The 24,646-nt window shown below is 36.4% G+C and overlaps 1 protein-coding gene across 10 annotated transcripts in view; it reads left to right on the top strand.

Annotated features, from left to right (window-relative positions):
• Positions 1-24,646, top strand: part of LOC125242409 — a 90,455-nt gene that overhangs the window by 48,405 nt on the left and 17,404 nt on the right. For 6 of the 10 annotated variants that reach the window (XR_007178867.1, XM_048151218.1, XM_048151217.1 and 3 more), the window contains 3 exons: positions 13,021-13,171; positions 17,028-17,274; positions 19,456-19,551. Coding sequence is in view for 9 of the 10 variants with exons in the window: in XM_048151218.1 (XP_048007175.1) it covers positions 13,021-13,171; positions 17,028-17,274; positions 19,456-19,551 (494 nt within the window). In the remaining variant the exon portion in view is untranslated. Of the gene's footprint in view, positions 1-13,020; positions 13,172-17,027; positions 17,275-17,610; positions 17,787-19,455; positions 19,552-23,165; positions 23,583-24,646 lie in introns of those variants that run through there. The other 4 variants (XM_048151213.1, XM_048151219.1, XM_048151220.1 and 1 more) reach the window with 4 other exon arrangements.

The raw sequence follows: 24,646 nt of genomic DNA, 5'->3' as shown, positions 1-24,646 counted from the left end.
TTATCCTAACACGCTCTTATTGTCTTAAAAATAAGATCGTGTCAAGTTTATTTTGAACACCTTGCCCGCTACGCAACTTCTGCTGCTGACTGTACTGCACTTTATTGTTGTTGTTAATCCAGCAACGAAAGGAGACACTCGAGTATCTTGTATGCAGTCACATTATACTTCAACGTAATATAGTTTTTGAGACTATACATACACATACAACACTAAAATGTTTTGGTTTACAGGTATACATTACAGGACATGAAAAATTAATATAAATATATAACGACCGTATGTATAACTATATCGTGATGAGAATAGGATTAGCGAGTCAACAAAGGATGCTCCCACAATAGTGTTATATACTGGCAAGGAAAAGATCGTTTGTAATATCATAAATAGGGACAACCCTGATGCACTGTAGGGTAGGAGAGGGGACAAGCAGTGGCGCCAGCGCGCAGCGTCAAGGACGACGGCGATAGCGGCGCCGGCGTCGTGTTGGTTTATGTTTGTTTGAACAGTCCTTTAATATTGCACCAACTGGAGGAAGGTCGCGTAGAAATCATGACGGAAGTCACGGAAGGAAGCCGGTGACCGAGACCCATTGTAACCTGTTAAAATAAAGTAATGGCAGCTAGCATTAAATATACTGTTAATGTGACTGCTACGATTTAAGATGGAAAATGATTTAAGTGATATAATTTGAACATAGCTAATCCCTGCAAGAAGGATATTGTTGTTAGTGTTGTTACGCTCTTTCGGAATATTAGGATCCGATTTAGCATTGATAAGTATCAAACCATGAGTATAAACGGGTGTCTCCGTACCGTGAGTCACTGTTAGTATTTCCATGCCGCCATTTGTTTCATCGCAGCTGCGGAGTGAGCAAATACACTGCGCTAAAACGCCGAGACGCGGTCTATTGAGGCTCGAGCTCTGTGCAACAATACAGACCTAACTTTAATGAAAAGAGCCTCTTGGCAGGCTAACTCGTGCTGAGAGCTGTTGTTTTAGATATTTGCAACTTGTTTGTGGTAAAAAAAAATGTATATTTAGGTGGTTGGTTGGTAACCTTTTAGATCTTTTAGATCTGCTGAAAACCGCGTACGTAGTACCTATACAAAATATATTTTTCCCCTCACTAGCTCGGAAACACGTGTTTTGTCCTTCAATACCAGCGGTTAAAAACGCATTTTATCCACTAGTGGGTAAAGTAATTTGACCTTGAATAAAGTCAAATTAACTGCTTTAAAATTGATAAAAGTAGGTGAATCTAGTAATAAAGATGATTTACCACCTGTGGAACTACTGGAAGCAGTGATAAACGCATTTTTTGCGTTGTAGTTTCCTCGCTATAATTAGGGGAAAAGTTTTGTGTTACACTCGGGTGCAAATGTATTTTACTTCTCGTGTGTTAAAAAACTCGCAAGTTCAGGATTCTATTCTTGAACCACTCGCTTCGCTCGTGGTTCGACTATAGAATCCTTTCACTTGCTCGTTTTTCAATTCCACACTCGGCGTTAAAATACAACTTTGCCCCCTTGTATAACAAATAACTATTTAACGTTTTTTTTTTCTATATAGGCATCGATTGTGTTACCATCAGTGCGCAGCCTCATAATGTCGCAGTCGTATAGTGCATGCGTTAAGTGCATTTTCCCATTCCCACAACGATTATACTACGTATAAGGAAAAGGCACCAAATTGTGGACATTCAACCGTCTTTGTTGTATAAATTTATCTAGTTTATATTTGATGTATACAGCAGATCTATTATTATTTAAATAAATGATTATAGAATACAGTTCTTGTTACGAAAATATTGCACATAAGAAAACAACTACTTACACGTAAACAATTACTATTATCTATAAGCAAATAAAAAACAATATCCGTTACGTGTTTTGTATGAGTCCTCTGTTCTACAGAGGAGACAAACGAGCAGCCTTGTCTTGAATTGCTGATGTTTTCTTACTAATTTCTAATTTGTAACACTTATCAAGCCAGCAATAGTCGTATAGTACATATATCATTAATTAAGTACAGAGCTTATTTTCTCATAAAAAGACTTCGTTATAACTTCTTTGCACTATAACTGAATAACGTTTTAAATAAAGTTTGATTGTATATGCCCGTTTGAATGACAACTAAACTAGGTTTTTAATGAAATGACATGTTATTTTGAATTTATGAAAGCTTAGAATAGCGTTAAATTAGTACTAGTAGTCGGAGTCAGCTCGTAGATCCTTGCTAGCAGTCATAGTCTCTACCCGGCGGCAAATGAATAAAAGGTAGGTTGACATACCTATTCTGTGGAATACAATTGTATCTGTGACAATGTTAAATAGGCCCTTAAATTGAATTGGAAATTAAATCACACGAAAAATAATAGCTATAAAGATCGGCCGAGTAAACAATAGAATGTGAGTGTCATTATGCACGAGGGACATGCATATTGGTCTTACAATGGTCCAATCTGATAGGGGTATTGTATTCTAACGAAGGTGGGGCACGGCGTGATGCCCCCAGAGTGTCGGAGCCACCGCCAGCCATTAATTAAGCAAGCCACATTGTTCTTGATTATACTAGCTGGGAACACTAATCCATTTGCGTTAAGGTTAAGTAGATACGTGTTTATCTTAATGGTCGATATCAGAAATGCACACATAGTTCTGTGCGTCTTGTTGTGCCAACTGTTGAACGGAAAGAATAATTTAAACATTATTAGTGGTCTTGAATAAATATAACATTGTTTAAATATAATACCTATAAAATGAGACGTAACGTAACCTTTACAATATCAGTTTTGGTTTTCAATGTTAACTTTATTAAATTACACTATCTAATTAACTAAGCTGATATTGACGTAGGTACAGTACTGGACAAAATTCTTCATACACCGACATAAAAAAATAAACTTTCTATCATAATTTCTCTACCCTTAAACTTAACATCACAGTTGTGTTGAAAACTTTTGGCTAATTTCATGGCGTACAACATACAGACAACAATATATCAATGATTGTACAATTATTGTTTTACATAGGTATAAATATAAATATTAGTAGTTTTGGCTCTGGACAAATTTGATCATACAGTAATTAAAATACTAATGAAATGCAATGTATTAGTGTGTATGGCTTTCATCTGCTTTAGATATGGCTGCTTGTCTCGGAGGAACATTTTCTGGTACAAACTGAAGGTATTTATCTAACCCAAGCTTTTTCCTGCGTGCCTACTAAAGTAGGCAAAGTGGGTATAATTCAGAATAACATTTGATATTTTCTTTGTTTTTCCAAAAACTTCCTTAAATTTTGGCTAGGATTGATAACATGAGACAATGTCAGCCATTGAAGCTACTTAATCCTATGAATCACAACGAACGCATGAAATAGACATGCTAGTATTTTCTTTCAGTCATCTTTTCATATATATTCAGACGGGCGATGGCTGAAAGATAATACCAGTATGTGTATCTCATGCGTTTGTTATGATTAATAGGAATGAATAGCTTGAATGGCTAACATAGTCTCATGTAATCAATCCAAGCCAAAATTTAAGGAAGTTTTTGGAAAAATAAAGAAAATATCAAATGTCATTCTGAATTATACCCACTTTGCCTACTTCAGTAGACACACAGGAAAAAGCTTGGATTAGATAAATACTTTCAGTTTCTAACATAAAATGTTCTTCCGAGACAATCAGCGATATCTAAAGCAGATGACAGCCATACACACTACTACATTGCATTTCATTCGTATTTTAATTACTGTATGATCAAATTCGTCCAGAGCCAAAAGTACTGATATTTATATTTATACTCATGTAAAAAAATAATTGTACGATCATTGATATGTTATTGTCTGTATGTTGTACGCCATGAAATTAGTTAAAAGTTTTCCAATACAACTGTGATGTTAAGTTTAAGGGTAAAGAAATTATGATAGAAAGTTTATTTTATATGTCGGTGTATGAAGAATTTTGTCCAGTACTGTACATGCTTGTTATAAAATTATTCAAATATTTTTGCACATTCATTAATTAACTGGTAACATACTTTATGCTCATTACGTCTAATTACGTAAACAGAAACAGTTAAATAAAAACATTGTTTGCAATGTTGTTGTATCCACTTTGAGCGTGGGTGGGTCTGCTCAACAGCTTTGATGCTGCAATTACCACTTGAATCCCACATTGACGAAAGTTACGAAATAAGTATATTTTGTGATTGCATAAAAACAATTCGATACAATCCATACCTTCAATTCATAATTATTCTTCGACGCCCATACAGTCCCATACAATTACTCAAAAGAGTTTGCTACATAGGTTGTTGAGGCAGAGACGTATTCAATTCGTTATATCAAAAGGGAAGTTGTTTGTCGAGTTACTAAATTGCCACTGGTATGCAATCCAACCATCACGTCAACGTTTATTGATGACGAATTATTTTTTGTTGGTCTGACATATACAACTACATACATAGTTTTCATCGAATTTGTCAAGGTCTACTGTTTTTGGTATGTTTTGGTTTCTGCACTGCAAGAATTTTAATTTACTGGAACTAAATTTGTTAAAACATAATTTTTATAATATCTTCTATTTATACTTGCTAGCCACTGAAGACAACGACCCTGACATAAGACTATTAGATTTAGGGCAATTAATTAAAAGACACATGGCGATTTATAAGAGTTGAAATATATTATCGCAATATAGTAAGGCAAGGTGTGCTCCTATTAATAGCTACCAAGGGACTAAAGTACAAACGAAGTCCTTAAGATTAGGAACTATGGGCTGTTGTTTTTTTATTCAATAGTTTACATGTATGAAAGAGAAAGTATAACAATATACTTGTTAGAGTAAGATAGATTTAGTTTTGTTAATTCCAACAAAGACTACTTTGAGTAAGTATCGTATAAGCGATTACTCATAGCATAGCATATACTCATAACATATAATAGGATATTGTCTACAACCATATCGATTCAATGATAAATCTGTCAATGACCACCCACGTGCCCACTACTCGCAACCGATCGCAGGTGGGAAAATAGAATAAGACAAACATCCTATCCGATTACATGTAAGGCGACTTATCTAAAGTGATACAACTGGCCTGTATTTCGCATTAATTTCTGGTAAATTACAATTTAGCAACTGCCTAGGATACGAAAATGTACAACATTAACTAATTTCTTATGAAGAAATAGCTTTATGCATAATTTCATCGACATCCGCTGCCAATTGCGTACGGATCGGACAATAATCGAGTGAAACTGTATTGCATCGCAGTTCAGAGAACCTTTGTAATTTTTTTTTTTTTTACAAATACACGGTACTACCTAGTTAATATGTTTTGCTACCTAATCATAAAGTACCTAATTTTCTAATATGATAATTGGTTTATGTTTAATGGTCTTTTATACAAATAATATAATGAATTTGTGTAGAGTTTATGATAAGTATATTATTTAATTCAAATAAGTAAATTACAATAAATACACTTTGTGTAAAAGTATTTATTTTAAAAATCAGTCGTACTCATGTGTATGTTGATGAAAATATTGGCTTGGCTAAACCAATTCGACGAAACTCACCTTGTACTCGTACCTAGTTCAGACAAAAGTCAAGCCCAAGGTTGATTACTTGGGATGTAGCACTACAGTGTTACTAAGTATTTAATGTCTTGAGGGTTTTTGTATTTAAAATTTAAATATTAATTTACCAATGCGGATACAATTTATACAGTTATTTTTTAAATCGAAAGTTATTCCACAAAAGCTACATAATTAATTAAGACACTTACAGGTCTTTACAAAATCACTCACTGATTCGATTCTATAACTGCTTCAGCCACGAAAGTCACGAAACTCTGTTTTCTAATACATACAACCATAATTTGTTGTGATTAGTAGGATTTCACCTAAATAGAAGCTAATATGAATTGCCTTATACCTAAGTATCGCAGGTAACCTTCTAAGAATCTCGTTCTCATGAGCTGGTAACGGTTGTAAAATTAGAGAATTGGTCATACAGCAAGTACTGGGACTATTTATGTCGCGACGAAAGTACCCGGCGCCTGCTCGTGTGTTTTCTTTTACGTCGCCAGCATCTTGCATTTTGAGCTTTGTTTTTTCTAATGACTCACTAACTCAATTTAAATTTATACTCGATGTATTTTTACTTGCGAGTCTTGCGACACTGATCGTTATTTACAAGTCGTAAACAACCGCCTACGAGTAAACTATGGCTGTACAAATGCAACATATAAATTTAAAAAGTTCACTATAACTAATATTATTATCGCTTATTGGGTACCTAACACAGTTAGGATCCCAAAGCAATAAATAGAAAAATATAAGCCTTCGGATTATTCTATCAAATACTTTTGAAATTGATGTGGAATTAAAATTCCCTTAACGCCACCTAACGAGATTTTTTTTATACATATTATTGCACATGTTATGAAAACTGTAATGGTTTTTTCTAAATAAAAAATATTATTTAATAGCTACATTTATCTAGTTTTAGAAAATGTATAATTTGTTATAGAAATATATTATAGGACGAGTGATAAAAAATAATTTACATCGCCCGATAGGGTGATTTGAATGCTCATTTCAATAAGTTTTGTCAATGATTTCAGGTATAATCACTATTTTTAACACACGAAAGCCGTAATCATTGTAGTTTATGGCTATTTTAGTGATTAATGAACTTAAAATAAAAAAAATACAAAATTTTTAAAAAATATTAAAAATGTGATTTTTTTTTTAACATTATCCTATTTTGTTCTTTCTACACAATATATATCTAAAAGCAATAAATATCAATAAAAAGCCACATTTATGCAGTTTATAAAAATATATAGTTTGTTATATAAATATATTACGAAACGCGAGATAAAAAATAATGAAAATGAAAATTTTAATGTACGGGTCAGCTTGCATTATTCGATGAGGTGAGGTAAAGGTACTACCCGCTATGCAGTGGAGTTCGTCTAGTAATACAGAAATATACTTATTCTAATAACGTTTACACATGTAGGTATATCACGACCCAGTACAGAAAATTGAAAAGTCCTATAATATAGTTTATTTTGATTGTAAAATAAAATTGCATGTGACTTATATTGCAAAAAAAATGTCTTAATCACGTTCTCCTCTCCTAAAGCAGTTCTGTATGCATAGGCTTGAAGATTTTTTTGTTTACTAGCAGAATTTAGTTACTTCCTTTGGGCCCCCTTAAATCGGTTTTACCCATCCATAAAAGATAAAATAAAAATCGTCATATTCTTCCTTTCAGTATCAATGACAGTTAGTTATTGCGCAATAGTGCCATAAAAAATAAACTAGATTCGTATTAGCATTAAACATGAATGATTTTTGAACTAAGACATTGCTTTTGTACAAAGGAGAACCTCAAAAAATGGTCTGACTAGACGAAAAATGTGTATCGGGGCTAGTACTCAAGGCTCTCAAAAAGTGTAGCTATTTTGAGTTATTCAAATAAAACAACATGAATAGTCTGAATTTAATTATGTATATATCACAACATCCACTGCATAAGCACATCAGCTCCGAACATTTAATTTAAAAAGTATTTTTTACGATTGCACCTTACGCGGCACTGTTTTTTACACCTGCATCCGACAATTTCGAGGCATGTTTCTGCAGCAACAGGCAACGTTGCGGGCAAGTAGGCTCCCAAATCCCAATTGTTACAGACTTTCGTCCAGCCACAAGTAGCAAATAATGGCAAATTTTGAATTGGGTTTAGTTGACCCCATAAATGGACACCTTGATATACCTATAACCCTTACAAAAATGGTGCAAGGCAGCTTTTGTCGGTGAAATGCTGTTAATTTGTCGGTCTTTTTTGGTTAATAACTATTTTCGGCACTCGTTAACCAAAGTACAGGACGCAGATCTGGAATAATAAATATGTCAAGTAAGAATTATCCATAAATTATGCAAATCATATAGATAACTACTATTTCACAAGATGTATTAGGATCAGATGTATATATATCTGACCTATCATATCAATCGATCATTTCATGTAATATAAATAGTTAAATTCAGACTATATAGGAGTATGTTGTTTAATTTGAAGTACTCTAAATAACTACACTTTTTGAGAGCTTTGAGTACCTTTACCTCACCTCATCGAATCATACAAGCTGACCCGTACCGTACATCAAGATCGCCCTGCCACGTCACTTTCATTATTTTTTATCTCGCGTTTCGTAATATATTTATATAACAAACTATATATTTTTATAAACTACATAAATGTGGCTTTTCATTCATATTTATTGCTTTTAGATATATATTGTATAGAAAGAAAATAATAGGATAATGTTATAAAAAAGTTATCACAATTAATTTTTTTTATTTTTGTATTTGTATTTTTTTATTTTAAGTACTAATCCGATGATATGGCTGAGTACATTTTATCCGCATCTTGTCCTCCGGGTCTTAAATATAATCCCCAAAGCCCGAAGTGTAACCACAAAAACATGTCAACAACGCAACCGAGAATCATATTTCATGTGTTTGTTTAGGCTCCTGTTCTGTAAAGTATAATCTTTTTCCCCTCACTAGCTCGGAAACACGTGTTTTGTCCTTTAATACCAGCGAGTAAAAACGCATTTTATCCACTAGTGGGTAAAGTAATTTGACCTTGAATATAGTCAAATTAACTGCTTTAAAATTGATAAAAGTAGGTGAATCTAGTAATGAAGATGATTTACCACCTGTGGAAGTACTGGAAGCAGTGATAAACGCATTTTTTGCGTTGTAGTTTCTTCGCTGTAGTGAGGGGAAAAGTTTTGTGTTACACTCGGGTGCAAATGTATTTTTCCCCTCACTAGCTCGGAAACACGTGTTTTGTCCTTTAATACCAGCGGGTAAAAACGCATTTTATCCACTAGTGGGTAAAGTAATTTGACTTTGAATAAAGTCCAATTAACTGCTTTAAAATTGATAAAAAGCAGGTGATTCTAGTAATAAAGATGATTTCCCACCTGTGGAACTACTGAAAGCAGTGTTAAACGCATTTTTTGCGTTGTAGTTTCCTCGCTATAGTGAGGGGAAAAGTTTTGTGTTACACTCGGGTGCAAATGTATTTTACTTCTTGTGTGTTAAAAAACTCGCAAGTTCAGGATTCTATTCTCGAACCACTCGCTTCGCTCGTGGTTCAACTATAGAATCCTTTCACTTGCTCGTTTTTCAATTCCACACTCGGCGTTAAAATACAACTTTGCCCCCTTGTATAACAAATAACTATTACTTCTCGTGTGTTTTCAATTCCACACTCGGCGTTAAAATACAACTTTGCCCCCTTGTATAACAAATAACTATTCCTGAGGTCTTATCGAATAGGTCACATTCCTCGCGGTAGTTTCTCGGAACGTGGCCCCAGATTTGTACCGACTGCATTTCTCGAGTGATGCCTGGTGGTCCGACGACGGTGCCGTATACGGCCAGTCAGCGTCTGCTGAGGTGAAAGGTTGCCCACTGCAGCGTTACCATTCTCACGATTAATATGCTAACGTTGGTTGCATGGTCATATTTCGCATTAGAATATTCTATCTAGGTACAATAGATGTATCTAAATGAACGTAACCTTGAAGGTGATTTTACGGTTACCACGTCCATCAGCAATATCAGCATTCCGACATATAGGTATTATTGTCGTTTTAGTAAAGATGAATCATGTGAATTTTGTGCTAATAAGTACAAGTTTCTGTTTTAAAAGTTTCGCGAGTTTATTCAGTAACCATGAACCAGTTGTTAACCCCTCGTTCGTAATTCATGGCCAATACAATACACTCAATACACGGGGCATTTACCTAACCTTTAAAAAATTGAATGTCGTTAAACCGGAAAGGCATTTTGGATATCGCGATTTGTTTCTTATTACTGCATGTTTGGCAAAAAATAGAATGCCAATAGGTAAATGAGTCATTACAAAAGTTTGCCATCGCTCATCATTCATTAAAAATTGTTAGATAAAACTGTTCCAGAAGAGCATACAATTTTTACAACAGTTTTAATTACTGCCATTTTATATACGACATAAAAATTAAAGTCACAACTGCAGTGTCGGTCGGTATGGACGTCGACTGACCTCCATTTTGCATCATGGCCAATTTAGTCGAGCGGCGCGATCTCACGGGCACTTTTGATTGTCTGCTGGACGTTGCAAAAAGGAAACAACGAACTTCAGAATTTAGCAATTATAGACATCTTTTTAATCCGCAAAAAAATTATTTTACTTCATCTTCACGTTTATTACAAAACTATTCTCAGTGCCTCAACCATTACTTTTTATTGTTTTTTAATATTTACGCGTGTAATACACGTCACAGAAAATATACGTATGAAATTTTTGGGTCTAGTAAACAGTAACCGTTTAGGAGCACTGTTCACTTAGTCCTCGTTACGCTATCCAGTATTCTAAAACGTCAACCACTCATGTTAGAGGCCCTGGTTATATCTAAGTACGTACCTATTTTAAGACTTAGTTATGATCGTGACATCCGCTATATTATTTAAGGACTTAGCTCACGAGTTAATTCCTTTTGAAAAATGAGTTGCTTCCAACCAAGCAAGACAAAATAGGGCGACACACGACACGAATAGGTAACTACGACACGAATAGCCATCTCAGTAAACATGTGAACACGGTTATACTTGCATTAGCGTTTATTTTTCGGATCCATTGCCTAGAAAATTAACCAGCACAGACAATAAAGCATCTAGGAATTTTCGATTCGGAAAAGACGTTGGCAGTGTGCCATTAATTGGAGGTGTTATCATAATACGGAAAACAATTTAGAAAGCTTTCCCGATGCGTTTCAGAGTGGCGAGCTTGTTTATTTTGTGTTAAAATAATGATGCCCTAATTAATGGTGCTGGCATATTGTAATTAATTATAAAAACAAACCTATAATATATTATATTAGGCAAGTCTTCGATTTGAGTAGTTTTACCTGACGCTTCAGGGTATTCTTTTAGTATTAGTAGCCTATTGTAAGTAGAGACGTTCTCTTATTATATAGTGATTGTTACAGGTGACTCGCGTAAAGCGTCAGATGAGCGTTATTCAGTGTCATGTTTTACACGAATTGATAAAATACAGTTGTTTGTTTAATTACTTAAGACTAAGTAGACATTGTACCTATTCACTTAAATACCTCTACATACCTACACTACACTAAAATTATGTATCTCCGTCATCACTAACAAATTTAAGAAATGGAGTCAGTAATGCAGCTCCCGCCCACAAGAGGCCGTCTCGCCGAAGACGTATCACACACAACTGCATTTAACCGCATTTTTTTTCATTTAAATTGTAAATTCAGTGAAAGAGATATTTATTGCTGTTTACGAAACTTGTGTTCGATTATCTCCGTTGCGCATTCTTATGGTAAACTGTGTTTACCGTTGTATTTACGATTCGATATATGCCGCGTATCATAATATTGAGATGTTGCATTGGTAATTTTAATAAATATTTTTTAAACATGCATTAGTTGTGATATCGATATTACAAAAAAACATAGCAGTATTTCTCTAATAATATGCTCTAATAGTAGAATGAGATGAGTCAGTAATACTTGCGTCATGCCCCGCTTAAACCGGCCTCTGTACTAGTCTGTACTTAAACTCTGATCAGCCGTATATCGTTAGCATAAACCGTGATGTGACGGTTATTGACCGGCCCGACTCATCGAGGTTTAATCAATCTTCAACTTAATATGAGCATAATTTCTACTCATGTTTAAAATACTAATATTTGTTTATCTAGCGAGAAGTTATTTTAATGTTAAGTAGAAGTCGATATTGCAAGAGAGAATGAAATCCCGTTGAGGAAAATAGATATTTATATCGGTAGCAACTGTTCTTCTATTGATTCTCAAGAAAGATTATGATCCTCGGGTCGAGTACTAGGTCCTAGAACGGGCACTCTGGCCTAGGCGCCTATCTCTAAGCTAAAAATACCCCTTTTCCTTATTGCATCTCTGCGATATCAACATTCCCTAGAAGGCATGTTGTCCGGCGAGCCACCCACGCCCCGCGCCCGGGTCCGTATTACAATACAATGCTCGTGACAGAATAATGTGGCGCCGGGAGACTGAGAAACTGAGTAACGTACCTATAGGTACTCGATGCCTCTATTGAATTTGCTAACCTGTCGCATGTCCCAGATTATTAATGCATACAGCCTTTGCGAATAGATATACCTAAAAGCCCGTGAGATTTTAAACGGGCCTTCGGGGTTTGCGTGAAATCGGATGTGAACTTATGGCCGTATTATGCGTGGCTCTAAAATCTGATGACCTTTTTGAAGACTCGTAAGCTATACTACATACTTATTATTTACCTCCAGATGTAAACAGTGCCTTCACTGCATACAAATACAGTAATTTCTGATATACCTATAGGTAACTACTTCATTTATTTTATAAATCCACTTGGCGCACTATAGTCGGTTTACAGCAATATTTATACTTAGCCATCCGGTTAGTCATAGGCGGCTGACTTCCTTGTGAGTGTTTTTTACCAACTTGATAGTATCATATTTTAATCACTAAAAGTTTGTCTTTATAGCCTATTGTCTTGCGAAATGAGAATCCTTAGAACAACATAAGGATAAGATTTCAAGGGTGAAAAAAGTAATTCATTATATTAAAGTTGTGCCCGGTGGCCTAGCGGTAAGAGCGTACGACGTTTTCGGAACTGATGTTACCTATTTCAGATTTACCCGTCGCTTTCCGATGGAGGAAAACATCGTGAGGAAACCGAACTAATCCCTATACGGTTTATTTTGCCCTCTGGGTTGGGAAGGTCAGATGGCTGTCGCTTCCGTAAAAACTAGTGTTCTAGCCAAAACGGACTCCATTCCAATATTTCGAGAAAAGGAAAGGAACGAGAGAAGAATTATAAAGTTGTGTTTACTGTGTGTTTAAGGAGATTTTTTGCATTTCGCGGTATCTAACTATATTGTTGTACGTTCCAGGGCCACCGCCGCGGCTGGGCCTGAAGGCGGCAAGCCCCGGCGTCGACGAGGACTGCAACAGCAACACCAGCCTCGCCGGCAGCCAGCACTCGGCCGACGACCTCGACGCTCACTGCGACAACTCCGGCTACCTCTGGTTCCTCGACTACAAGTGAGTGTTGCTTGTCTCTAAGTTAGCCCATCTGAAACAGCCCGAGCTAGAATCAGAGGTCGGTTGCACCAAACCGTTTGTCACCCCATTTAGCGTATCGCAATTTTTTTTGTATGGGAATTACCATAGATTTCTGCTGTTTGGGTTTGATGTGTCTGATAACTGCATGTGGTCAACCACAAACTGGCGGTGCAACTGGCTCTAAGTTTGTCAAATTTGATAGGGCAGACTTTACAAATTTGACTTTTAAAACAACGCTTGCGCAATCAAAACCTTTGTTAGCTTGGCTTGATTCTAGGCAACTGTTTTTTAAACTCTCTCAGAGATGAGAGAATGTACATATTTTTGAAACATCTCCCTCACCGTTCATCGTTTATCTCTACAAACTTTTGGGTAAACATGAAGTCATGGATTTATAATTTAAATATTTTTGCGTTGCTGATCTCACTTAAAGTGTCGTGTCGCCAATCGCCATAAAGGTTACGGCTTCAATTTCAAATCAAATTTATCACTAATCTGATAATCTGTGTTCACTAAATCTAAATAAAAGCTTATAAATAAATAAATAAATATTGGGGACACCTTACACGGATCAACTTAGCCCCAAACTAAACAAAGCTTGTACTATGGGTGCTAAGCGACGATATAATACTTAGATAGATAAATACATACTTATATACACAGAAAACATCCATGACTCAGGAACAAATATCTGTGCTCATCACACAAATAAATGCTCTTACCGGGATTCGAACCCAGGACCGCGGCTTAGCAGGTAGTCCCAGCAAACATTCTAAGTGCTTTTACCCATGCTCTAGAATATATTACTAATTTAGGTAAAAATTACATCATACGCACCACATAAATTCACATCTCGTACATTTATACTTCTGGGTAAAAATATAGAGCCATTGAAACGTAAATTTTCCTTCATCAAAGCACCATAAGGTCACAAACTTAAAGGTTGATTATGAGCAAAATGTAAGGTAAAATTAACTTCGAAACTCGACCAATTGTTCATATTTACTTGTACGTCCATATTAGGTGTATATGCGACGTAATTTTTTCTTAAACTGGGGACCTTTAGGTCATCGATTTAAGTCGCTTTTGCTACCAATTTCGTAGTAAATATTACCTTCTTGAGAGACCAAATTTAGACCATAAAGTTATAAATACTTGTAAGGTACTAATATTACCATAAGGTTTCATTTAGATTTACCTAATAGTCAAATTAACCCTAAAAATAACCAATAAGTCGACGTTTGCGAGGCGACCTCAGATCAAGTTATTTTTACTCACAAATAAGTCATATCTCGGTGAAATAGGACGTATATACTCAATAGTTATTTCGGTTTTTTAAATCAAAAGTTGTGTTGTGTTAACAATGGCCAAAGAGAAAAAAAATATAGACATTCCAGTAGTTATTATAGGAAGATTAAGAAGGCTAAGGCTAAGGCTAATTATAAGGACGTTCAGAGTGAAACACCAGAAGAAATAAATTGTGAATTGGCTTCTACATCCGGTTTTCAAGGAGTATCTACTTTGTGTGTTTCTTCTGATCCTGATACCACACACACAAGCAAGGATTTTTTGCCATCTGATAATATAGATGAGAAGAGCGACGATGAAGAAATCTGTTCAAACAAGGAATCAGAAAATGAAGATTCTGGAGATGAGTATGTGACAAATAAAGATTATTTAAATATGAAACTTGTGGAAGACCTAAGAGAATGGACAGTACAGCACAAACCCACCAAGTCATCTTTAAACGACTTGTTAGCTGTACTGAGTAAATATGGTTTTAAATTGCCTAAATCCGCATCTTTCTGTAGCCGGCTCACCATCGTAGGAGGCCACGACAAACGCCGTTCTCCTCCCACGCTGAAGGGCAAAGCGTTATTTCCAGTCCCCTTCGGGACGGGGTGGCCACTATCTTATATGACATATTGCAATAATAAAAACCTAAAACCAAAATTGGAGTCAATTAAAAATAAATATTTATGTAATTTTATTACATATACGCGTGCAGCACGTTGATATGTTTTAAACTAAGCAAACATTCATCAAATCAGGTATTATGTTGATCCCTAAAAACACCCGAAAACGTTTCAAAATCAATTGTCACATATAACTTACCTATTGGGAAACCACTATGCGTAATATTTATCTTTGGCACGTCTAATCGTTAGCACGCAACCTACGTCCGCGCTGTCAAACAAAATACTGTCTTGCGATACGAGGTCGAATTATAGTCATGATGGCGGTCGTTTTGACCTTGTATGGTTACTCGACACCATTAGGTCGTAGAATTAAGTGTATATTACGTAAAATTGACTTGAATACCATTACGTCGTATTTTTAGGTATATTTAACTTCTTAGTCGAGCCGACATTTTGTTTTCTTACAATCAGACGGTGTTATTGTAAATTGCATATTATAGGTATGTTGTAATACTAAAACGATAACATTTAACGGTGTTTTTATTGTCATTTATATGACAAAAATATATATAGTTAAGTTAATATAATTACAAACACCGAACACAAAATTACGAAACCTATTTACAAGCAATACATACTATTTATGAGCTTTAAAATAAGTAATACTTAAGTATTTCGAAAGCCCATCAGTACTTTTGAATAAAAACCTAACATACTGCACGAGAAATTTTTCAGCGCACAAGATTTCATCGTATAATTCCTGCGTAATCGACCTAGATAATTAGTTTACGTAAAGTAATGGCCGCCATTCTCGTTGCAAAACTCAAGTTAGATTTTTAGCCAGACATTTTTTGTGAGCGTAAAGAAAATACTCTCGTAATATGTTTGTCTCTTTCTTTGCATGATACCTCGTAAAAAAATAACCTTTTTTAGTAATTTAATGGTAAAAACCACGTTGAAATAACGTTGAAAAATGGTAAGTCTTACCAATTTAGTACATTACAACCCATGGCACGTCGTGTCGACGTCGATTCCACGTCGCAAGAATCACCTAAGTGGCGACCATTAGGTCGCAATTACTTAAATTACGTGGAGTCGACGTAGCCGGCACGTGCTTTTTTCCCCCACTTTGGTCGACTCCACGTGGATTCGAGGTCGATTCGAGGTAACTCATTTTGGTCACTGTCAGATTTGCGACCTATAATAGGTAGTTTTATCGATATTTTTACCTAAAATGTTTGCTGGGGTGTCACTACCGACTGAGGCAGACCGGTCGTATTTGAGACTACTTGTGTCTACATACAGACATATAAATATAAATAGTTAATGGAATTGGGTTTCCCCATAAACTCGTATGTTGACAATGTTAAAAGATACAAAATCCAGCCATGCCGTTGTTATGTAGTGGGAGGGTGTAGGTGTAGGTAACGTCGGAATGTTACTTTAAAATAACAAAACCCGGCACCGACCTGGTTCAGCGTGCTTGATATTACTTGATATTTTCATAACACTAAATTATAAACTACAGCAGCTGGCTGGGAATTCAATTAATGCGTCAATGCGATAAAACTGTCAAGTGTCGACATACACACAATGAGTTGGATCGTTGGATGCAAGTTTTCGTGATATGAATTTTAAAATATTGAAATGTGTAGGTACAATAAAGTCTTTATTTATATGCCAATTCTGATGACTTTTGTAATCAACACAAATTGAAGAAGATTGACAAAGTCTCATTTGGAGGACACCTAAAACCAACTCAAAGAAAACGAAATGATTTGATGGTTAAATTGGTCAGCTATCTTTATTACAATTAATAGCAGTTTTGTTACAAATGAACAAATGAATAAATATTATAAATGAATAACATACCTATCCTACAAACCATACTAATCAGTACAAACATTTGTTTCCAGCCCGATATTCCGCGACGGCTCCTGCCACCACACGTCGGTGCTGTCCTCCGTGTCGGCCTCCTACAAGGGCATCAGCGACCTCGCCTCCCGCTTCGAGTTCACGTCGCGCTACAACGACATCGCGCGCGACCTGGACGCCAACCTCGCCGAGGCCGACATGGAGAGCTTCAAGACTGAAGACATCCACGCCCTGCTCATGACTGCCAACCTTCCGCACGACACCATAACCGATGTCCGAACGCATGACGTAAGTATTGACAATATCTTGTAATTCTGATAAAATGCGTGTGATCTCGACGCCAACATCGCCGAGGCTGAAGACATCCACGCCCTGCTCATGACAGCTAACCTCCCGCACGACACCATAACGGTCATCCGTACGCATGACGTAAGTTCATATTCGGCGATAATCATGTAGTGTTAATAAACGCGCCGGTTGAAATTCCGTGCGACCTGGTCGCCAACCTGGCCGAGGCTGACATGGACAGCTTCAAGACTGAGGACATCCACGCCCTGCTCATGACAGCTAACCTCGCGCACGACACCATAACCGATGACCGAACGCATGACGTAAGTATTGGACATTGTCTCGTAGTTATGAATTATGATAAACGCACCGCACTGGGTCTAATTGCGGACAAGCCGGACGTCAACTTCGCTGAGGCCGACATGGAGAGCTTCAAGACTGAAGACATCCACGCCCTGCTCATGACTGCCAACCTTCCGCACGATACCATAACTGATGACCGAACGCATGACGTAAGTATTCTCGTAGTTTTCGTAAACGCACCGGGTGAAATCGAAAGAACGAAAAAGTTTAGGATCACAAGAAAATTGGGTATTTCGAATTAAATGTGTACCTAGGTATCCTTTAGCACAAAAACAAAGAACCTATATTCCTCACCATATCATTTGATATTATATTGATTTAAACTAACACGATCTTCACTCATATTATTACATTAAAATGGGACTTAATCGCGTAAAACTTACGTTTTATATTTAACCCGACGTTTCGGACATGGCATTACGTCCGTGGTCACGGGTAGACTGGCTGGGAGTTGTATCAACATCTTCTAGCTGTACGAGTTTTTCGAACTACCCGCACTTGATTGTCATCAGTCACTTTTACGCTAGGGTTGCCACTCTGCCTACATACAACACTCACGACATCCGATGGTATGGGACGGGAAGTTTTCTCACGTTTACACTTGCACATTACACTTAATCACTGGATTCCACGAAGATGAAATCCCTTGCCCTTCATTTTGATTGAAATTACGATGTTTCCTGATTTTAATCGCTAGAGTCAGGACCGAACCACTGGATTGAACTGCATAATCCCAAAGTCCTTTCAACTGAACATCTTTACTATAGCAGGAAAGTACGAGAAGCGATTGAAATCAGGAAACATCGTAATTTCAATCAAAATGAAGGGCAAGGGATTTCATCTTCGTGGAATCCAGTGATTAGCAAGTGTAAACGTGAGAAAACTTCCCGTCCCATACCAGCGGATGTCGTGAGTGTTGTATGTAGGCAGAGTGGCAACCCTAGCGTAAAAGTGACTGATGACAATCAAGTGCGGGTAGTTCGAAAAACTCGTACAGCTAGAAGATGTTGATACAACTCCCAGCCAGTCTACCCGTGACCACGGACGTAATGTCATGTCCGAAACGTCGGGTTAAATATAAAACGTAAGTTTTACGCGATTAAGTCCCATTTGATATTAGTTCGTATGAAAATGAAATATGGTCTAACTTTCGATTTCATCCCTAAAATAAAGGTGGCATTTGGATGAATACTACAGTGGAGTTGATATCGCCGCTGAGTTTGTCAATTTCCTTGGTAAAATGATTGATTTTTGTCGCGGTGCCTCTCAATCATTTTACAAAGCAAAAAGCAAATTGACTGATACAACGCAAGCGTCAAGGCCCGCAGCAGTTAATCCGAGTGTTACCGTAAACCGATTAAACGTACAAAAAAGACATTAGGGATAAATATACCAATAAAGAAATGTCGTAACCGTGAAGTCTTGGGATTTTCATTAAAGCTGTTAATGAGTCTTCCGAGTGCGTCAGGGTATGACTAAAAAGGAAGTCATTGTAAAAGGACACGACATGATGTTACAACGCCGTCATATAAACATTGCTTGCGAAAACGCAGCAGCCATTATTAAGCAAACGTATTTCAATATCATGCTTTTGTCAATAATTTTAAATCGAAATCATGGAACATTCAAGAAATGGTCAAAAACCAGACTCCTAATGGATTCCTTTTAAATTAAGTATTGAATTATTAACCATTATTAACGGTGCTGGTGTATATTTTGTTATTTATGTACCCATTCTTATTTATTTCCTTTATATTTATGTTTATTTTCAGTTGTATACTAATTAGTTGTGGTTGATCATGTCATGGTGCATTGCAGAGTAACCCGCGAGGCGAGATGTTCGCCAGCATCTCGAGTTCTCTCATGGAAAAGTTTCGGTTCGACAGCTCTCTCAGTGGCAACAGTAGTTTTCAGGTTCGCCACTCATTGCTCTTCGATGGTTCATTATAATCGTTTCTCGTTCTCTGTTAGTTTATATACCATCAGCTTGTATCATCTCATTTCAATTCTATTACATGTGCACCATTCAATGATTTGGTTTTGACTGTTTAGAACTAGCATATATAATCGTTTGCAGATATAAGTAGTTGAATGTATATTCAATACAAAACATAACCAGTTCCAAGATAATATCATAATATTATGTGTAGAAGCGTGTAGAAGCGCCACCTAGTTCGGCGTCGTAGTAACGTAGCTGTAGGCAATTTTAATGGTTCAGTAGTAGTTCAATAGATGGCGCTGTGTTCACATAACGATTCCAGAACTGTGAAAATATTTGCGCCATCTAAACGAGAATATAATTTTCTTGATGTTTCCGAGGTAGATTTTTTTCTTAGATTTTAGTTATCTCACCTTAGGTACCTACTCAGAATGAAGCTCTTTGTAGCGCAATGTACAGTTTTCAAATAACAAGGACAATCCTAAGACGATTGTTTAAACAATTACGTAGGTTTCCTAAGTCTTTTAAGAAAATATTTCTTTCATTTTGACCTTTACCTTTCAACAACGCCTTTAAACTATACCTACCGTTAGAAAGATAAAACAATTTATAACTTCCCCCTTTTCTAATCCTATAGTAATTTCCTCCCTTAAACCCTCCGGATGTGAATTAACATCTCCCCCGAAGACTCAACTATGCTAGCATTTGAAATATACATTAGCAATGCTTGGCGTAAATTAGTAAATAACAAATAATAATTATGCGAATTAACTGCCCAAATTAAATTTACGAAATCCGCACACTGTTATTTACATTTTGTCAATTAATTGCTTGCACTAACATTTTAGTCATGGCTACATTAAAAATGAACTACTTTAAATTTTAACTTTAAAAGAGCCTACAGAACATAACAGACGGTGTAATATTTTGATTTGTTTTGTTTCTAAATACAATACATACTTACTTATAGTCACACTTACTGATTCGACTAAAGAAACCTTAAGCAGATATCCAGTGACAAAGACCAGATTCTAGCCAGCTTTCACGACTTATTTCTAATCAACGCTATTAGAAGTATCATAAATGTTCCGAATCATTTTTATCCCTCCAACATTTCGCTATTTGTGTCTGCCAGAATGAGAGCTCTGTAAATGTTTGTACTAAAACTTTACAACTTAAAAGTGGTAGATTCACTCGAGCATGGCGGAATCTTTGACATCTGTCCTGTCATCTCATGCCACTTTTATCATATTAAGGGTGAGTGGTAAAAGCGCTTAAATTAATAACTAATGATTCTGGTGTACCGCTGGCACGATGGCAACATAAACACGATGGTATAATATTCCCAAAGAATTCAAGATTTGTCTAAAATGGCGGCAAGGACAAGCTACAGAAGTTTTTTTTTAACGTAGGAGTGAAAGATTTTACACACGTTACCCCCGGGACAGTCAAGACTATGAAAACCCATCTAGTGGGTATGTGGGCCTCGCTTCTCATGTGGTCAAAGGGCCCCTCCCTTCAAAGCAGAATACCCACTAAAATGCTCTGTGGTTTCACTCGTTTTGCCATTCGAGATGCAGCAGCAGATGTCGCTAGTGCATTGAGTGTTTCGACACTCCCCTGCAGGAGCAAGAGAAATTTATCACTCCTCCCGCCTTTTTACCTTAAACCGATCGAAGAAATCACCCCCTAAATTGCGGCTGTGACTGGTATTATGCCATTGGCGTTTATTGAGTTTAATTTGGTTAAAATATGGGTATAGTCGATGGTCTGAACCACTAATATCTACGGCATGTTTTGTGCAAACATGCCTTCTTGAGCTTCTGGGTACCCACCCAGACAACGAATACCTATAATATACAAATACTTATCTACATAAAAACACCTATGATATAAACAAACGTAATACTTATCTGTCCTCATCAAGTCATCACACAAATAATGTCCTTATCGGGATTCGAACCCAAGGCCATCGGCTTAGGATTTAGCTTAGCATGTACCCACAAAAACTGAATAACCTTTAAAATTCTAAAAAGGATGCCCACCTCGAAGCACCAAATAGATGTTTTGATTTAAATAATATACAAAATATACATAAAATGTACTTAATTACATTCTAAGAAATTATTTTTCAGATCGTTGTCTACTTTCATATTTAGTTGCATCGGTTTAAAATAGGCCTTGTATACGGTCACTGCATTGATATGCAGCGATGATTCTATGCTCGCCCATGCCAACAAAGCACCTGGCACATTTCAGTTACAGAGACGATGTAAGATATCATGCAATTTGATTCCTCGAATGATTATTATCTCGTTTCAAATATGTTACTACGTATGAGATAAATCAAGTCTAAGAAAAACGTACTTCGGAAACTAATAGAAAAAATGTACCTATGCTCGTTAGCCATTGACCTTTGGTTATTACTTGATTGGAGGGCGACACTGTGACTACACATTTTACTTTAACAATAACTCTACATCCACTCATATCGTATCAATGAGTTCTAGAGAGAGAGAAAGAGAGAGAGAGAGCGTAGTCACAGAATATAGAATAGTACGTAAAATGTATGTAAATACTCTCGTATATCCGCTACATCATCATCATCACTATCACTATCACTACATAGTATAAAACAAAGTCGCTTTCTCTGTCCCTATGTCCCTATGTATGCTTAAATCTTTAAAACTACGCAACGGATTTTGATGCGGTTTTTTTTAATAGATAGAGTGATTCTAGAGGAAGGTTTACATGTAGGTATAGTACCCGTGCGAAGCGAAGTTATCCTATAATTCCAAAAATAATGTCACATCTTAACAAATTTTGTTAAACAAAAACAACAAGAGGAAGATTTTAAACTATGACCCCAAAATGCGACTAGTAACCGAGGTTTTACTATCGGCTCTTTCGATAAATACTTTACTGTCGTATGTTTTCTATAAATTCTTACATATTCTTTAGAGTCCTACCTATATCGCACTAGTTTAACTGAAAGTCAAGTAATGATAAAATTTGTCACGCAACGACGGTCTCAATTAACCGTAAGTGGTGTCACAAGAGACACCCACACATGCCCATTCGAAAGTGTCCGGACTGGACTAGCATCCACAATGTCTTCCTGACTCTTACAGCACAGTACGTTGGTCCCACGGGATATACAAGTAGTTACGACAAAATAAGACCACTGTTCATGTGTGTGTACCGTCCACGCTGATTGCGTCAATCTCAACTACTCGTTACTCCCCGTTCCCCCTACATACGACCGATACCGATGTGTGTGTGCGCGCTATATTTAATTGTCCTTCTGTGTGGTCGTGCACATACTGCCGCCATGTGTGAGTTTACCAATGAAGTATATCCTATCGGTCAGTTGTGCTCAAACTGTGGACTGTCAATCGTTATCAAATTCTAAATAATGTTTCTTGCATTAACTTATGTAAAGGGCTTGTTTTTAAACCCGCACACAATAACACCATTCATGGAAGACTTCAAAACCGAAGCGCGCAAAACTACTCTAATTAGACTAACAAATATTATGATGCTAATGATGCACACTGCCCTCCGCAATGTATCCTTATTAATTACAGTTGTATTCGTAGCCCGGCGTTGATAACACGTTGTTTGAACGTCATTATAATTCCCTACAGTTTGAGAAGCGCACGCGGTGGCTAATATTAAAATGTGTATTCCCGCTGCCCCAGTCGCGCCCAGGGCTCTCGAACAGATTGTACTCTGTACTTCCTTACGATGAAGCCAACTCGTTGGAACTCTTCTAATCCCAAGTTTGACCCCGGAACAAGTGACCCAGCGGACTTATATGTTTGCGTGACATAAACATTGGACTTAGTGACTTTTTGAATACATTTAAACTTTTAGTTTTAGTCTGAAAGCAGTGGTTTTTATTTGAAAGTGAACTGTGATCACGTGGACTGTGCCGATAGGCGTTTATTTCAAAATGGGTGTGACGGATGAGCATGATTGGGAATCCTACAATGGATATTACTCAGTGAGTCATCTTAAAACATACATTTTTCAACAGATGAAATTCTAGGCCTATTTTTGTTCACAGTTTAAGTAACGATTGGCAACTCATTTGTCATTATGGCTTTGCAATCATCATCATCATCTTCTACATTTACAAATACTTATCGTACTTTTCTTCGAACTTCTGCAATAACACATTCCTATACCTATTATTATATTGCACCCACCACAATCTTATACTCGCCCTCAATGCCACTAACAACATATAATTATAATTAATGTTTTTGACAAAAAACTTTTTGTTTTCTTTTATTTATTTACACATCTATTACTAATCGTTATCATTAATAATGTTAAGCTACCCCCAAATTCTCGCTAATGTGAATCCAACAATTTATAAGTAATAAGAATAAGTAATTAAAATTGATTAGATAGTGTTCCAATATTTGTTACATACAGGTCCATGTATAATAAAAATGAGTGGTTGTTTGGTTTGTGACCTCATTGTAGCAGGAAAAGGAATTAAATTGATGATAACGCGCGCCCGCCGGTCGCCATATTGTTTGTCATCTACCTACTTACTGCAGTCGAACTATTGAACATTATAATAAATGCTATTTATCAAATCGAATGTAGGTATCATGCCTAAAAGAGGATATTTTATCCTTATAGACAACCTTGAAAATTAAACAGAAATTAAAACTGTCTATTACCTTAACACTACCATTCACCCAAAAACATAATTTTAATCATTGTTTTTCTGTAGATTTGTATAGACATTATATTATTACCTATTACTTAGCCTACTTTTTTATTCTTAGTTTAATTTGGAGTAGATAAAATCACTATCAAGATTATCTTTAATCTTTAGATGTAACATATGTACCAATTACCTCATTCTTTTAATCAAAAGATCTTAGATAGCCCAAATAGATGTCGAAGAAAATAGAAGTGAATCGATCGCAGCAGTTGTAAAGTAAAAGTTACAGCTTGTTTCCTATTTTAGTCTCGCGTTGCATCCGCATCCAAAATACCCGTGCAGCGTAAATGTTTATGTTCTAGCGAGAGCCGTTCATGTGTTGAAAT

Source organism: Leguminivora glycinivorella, chromosome 2, assembly GCF_023078275.1.
Source record: "Leguminivora glycinivorella isolate SPB_JAAS2020 chromosome 2, LegGlyc_1.1, whole genome shotgun sequence".
NCBI classification, from domain to species: domain Eukaryota; kingdom Metazoa; phylum Arthropoda; class Insecta; order Lepidoptera; family Tortricidae; genus Leguminivora; species Leguminivora glycinivorella.
The sequence above is the reverse complement of the archived record's forward strand: the minus strand, read 5'-3'. Positions and strand labels throughout refer to the sequence as shown.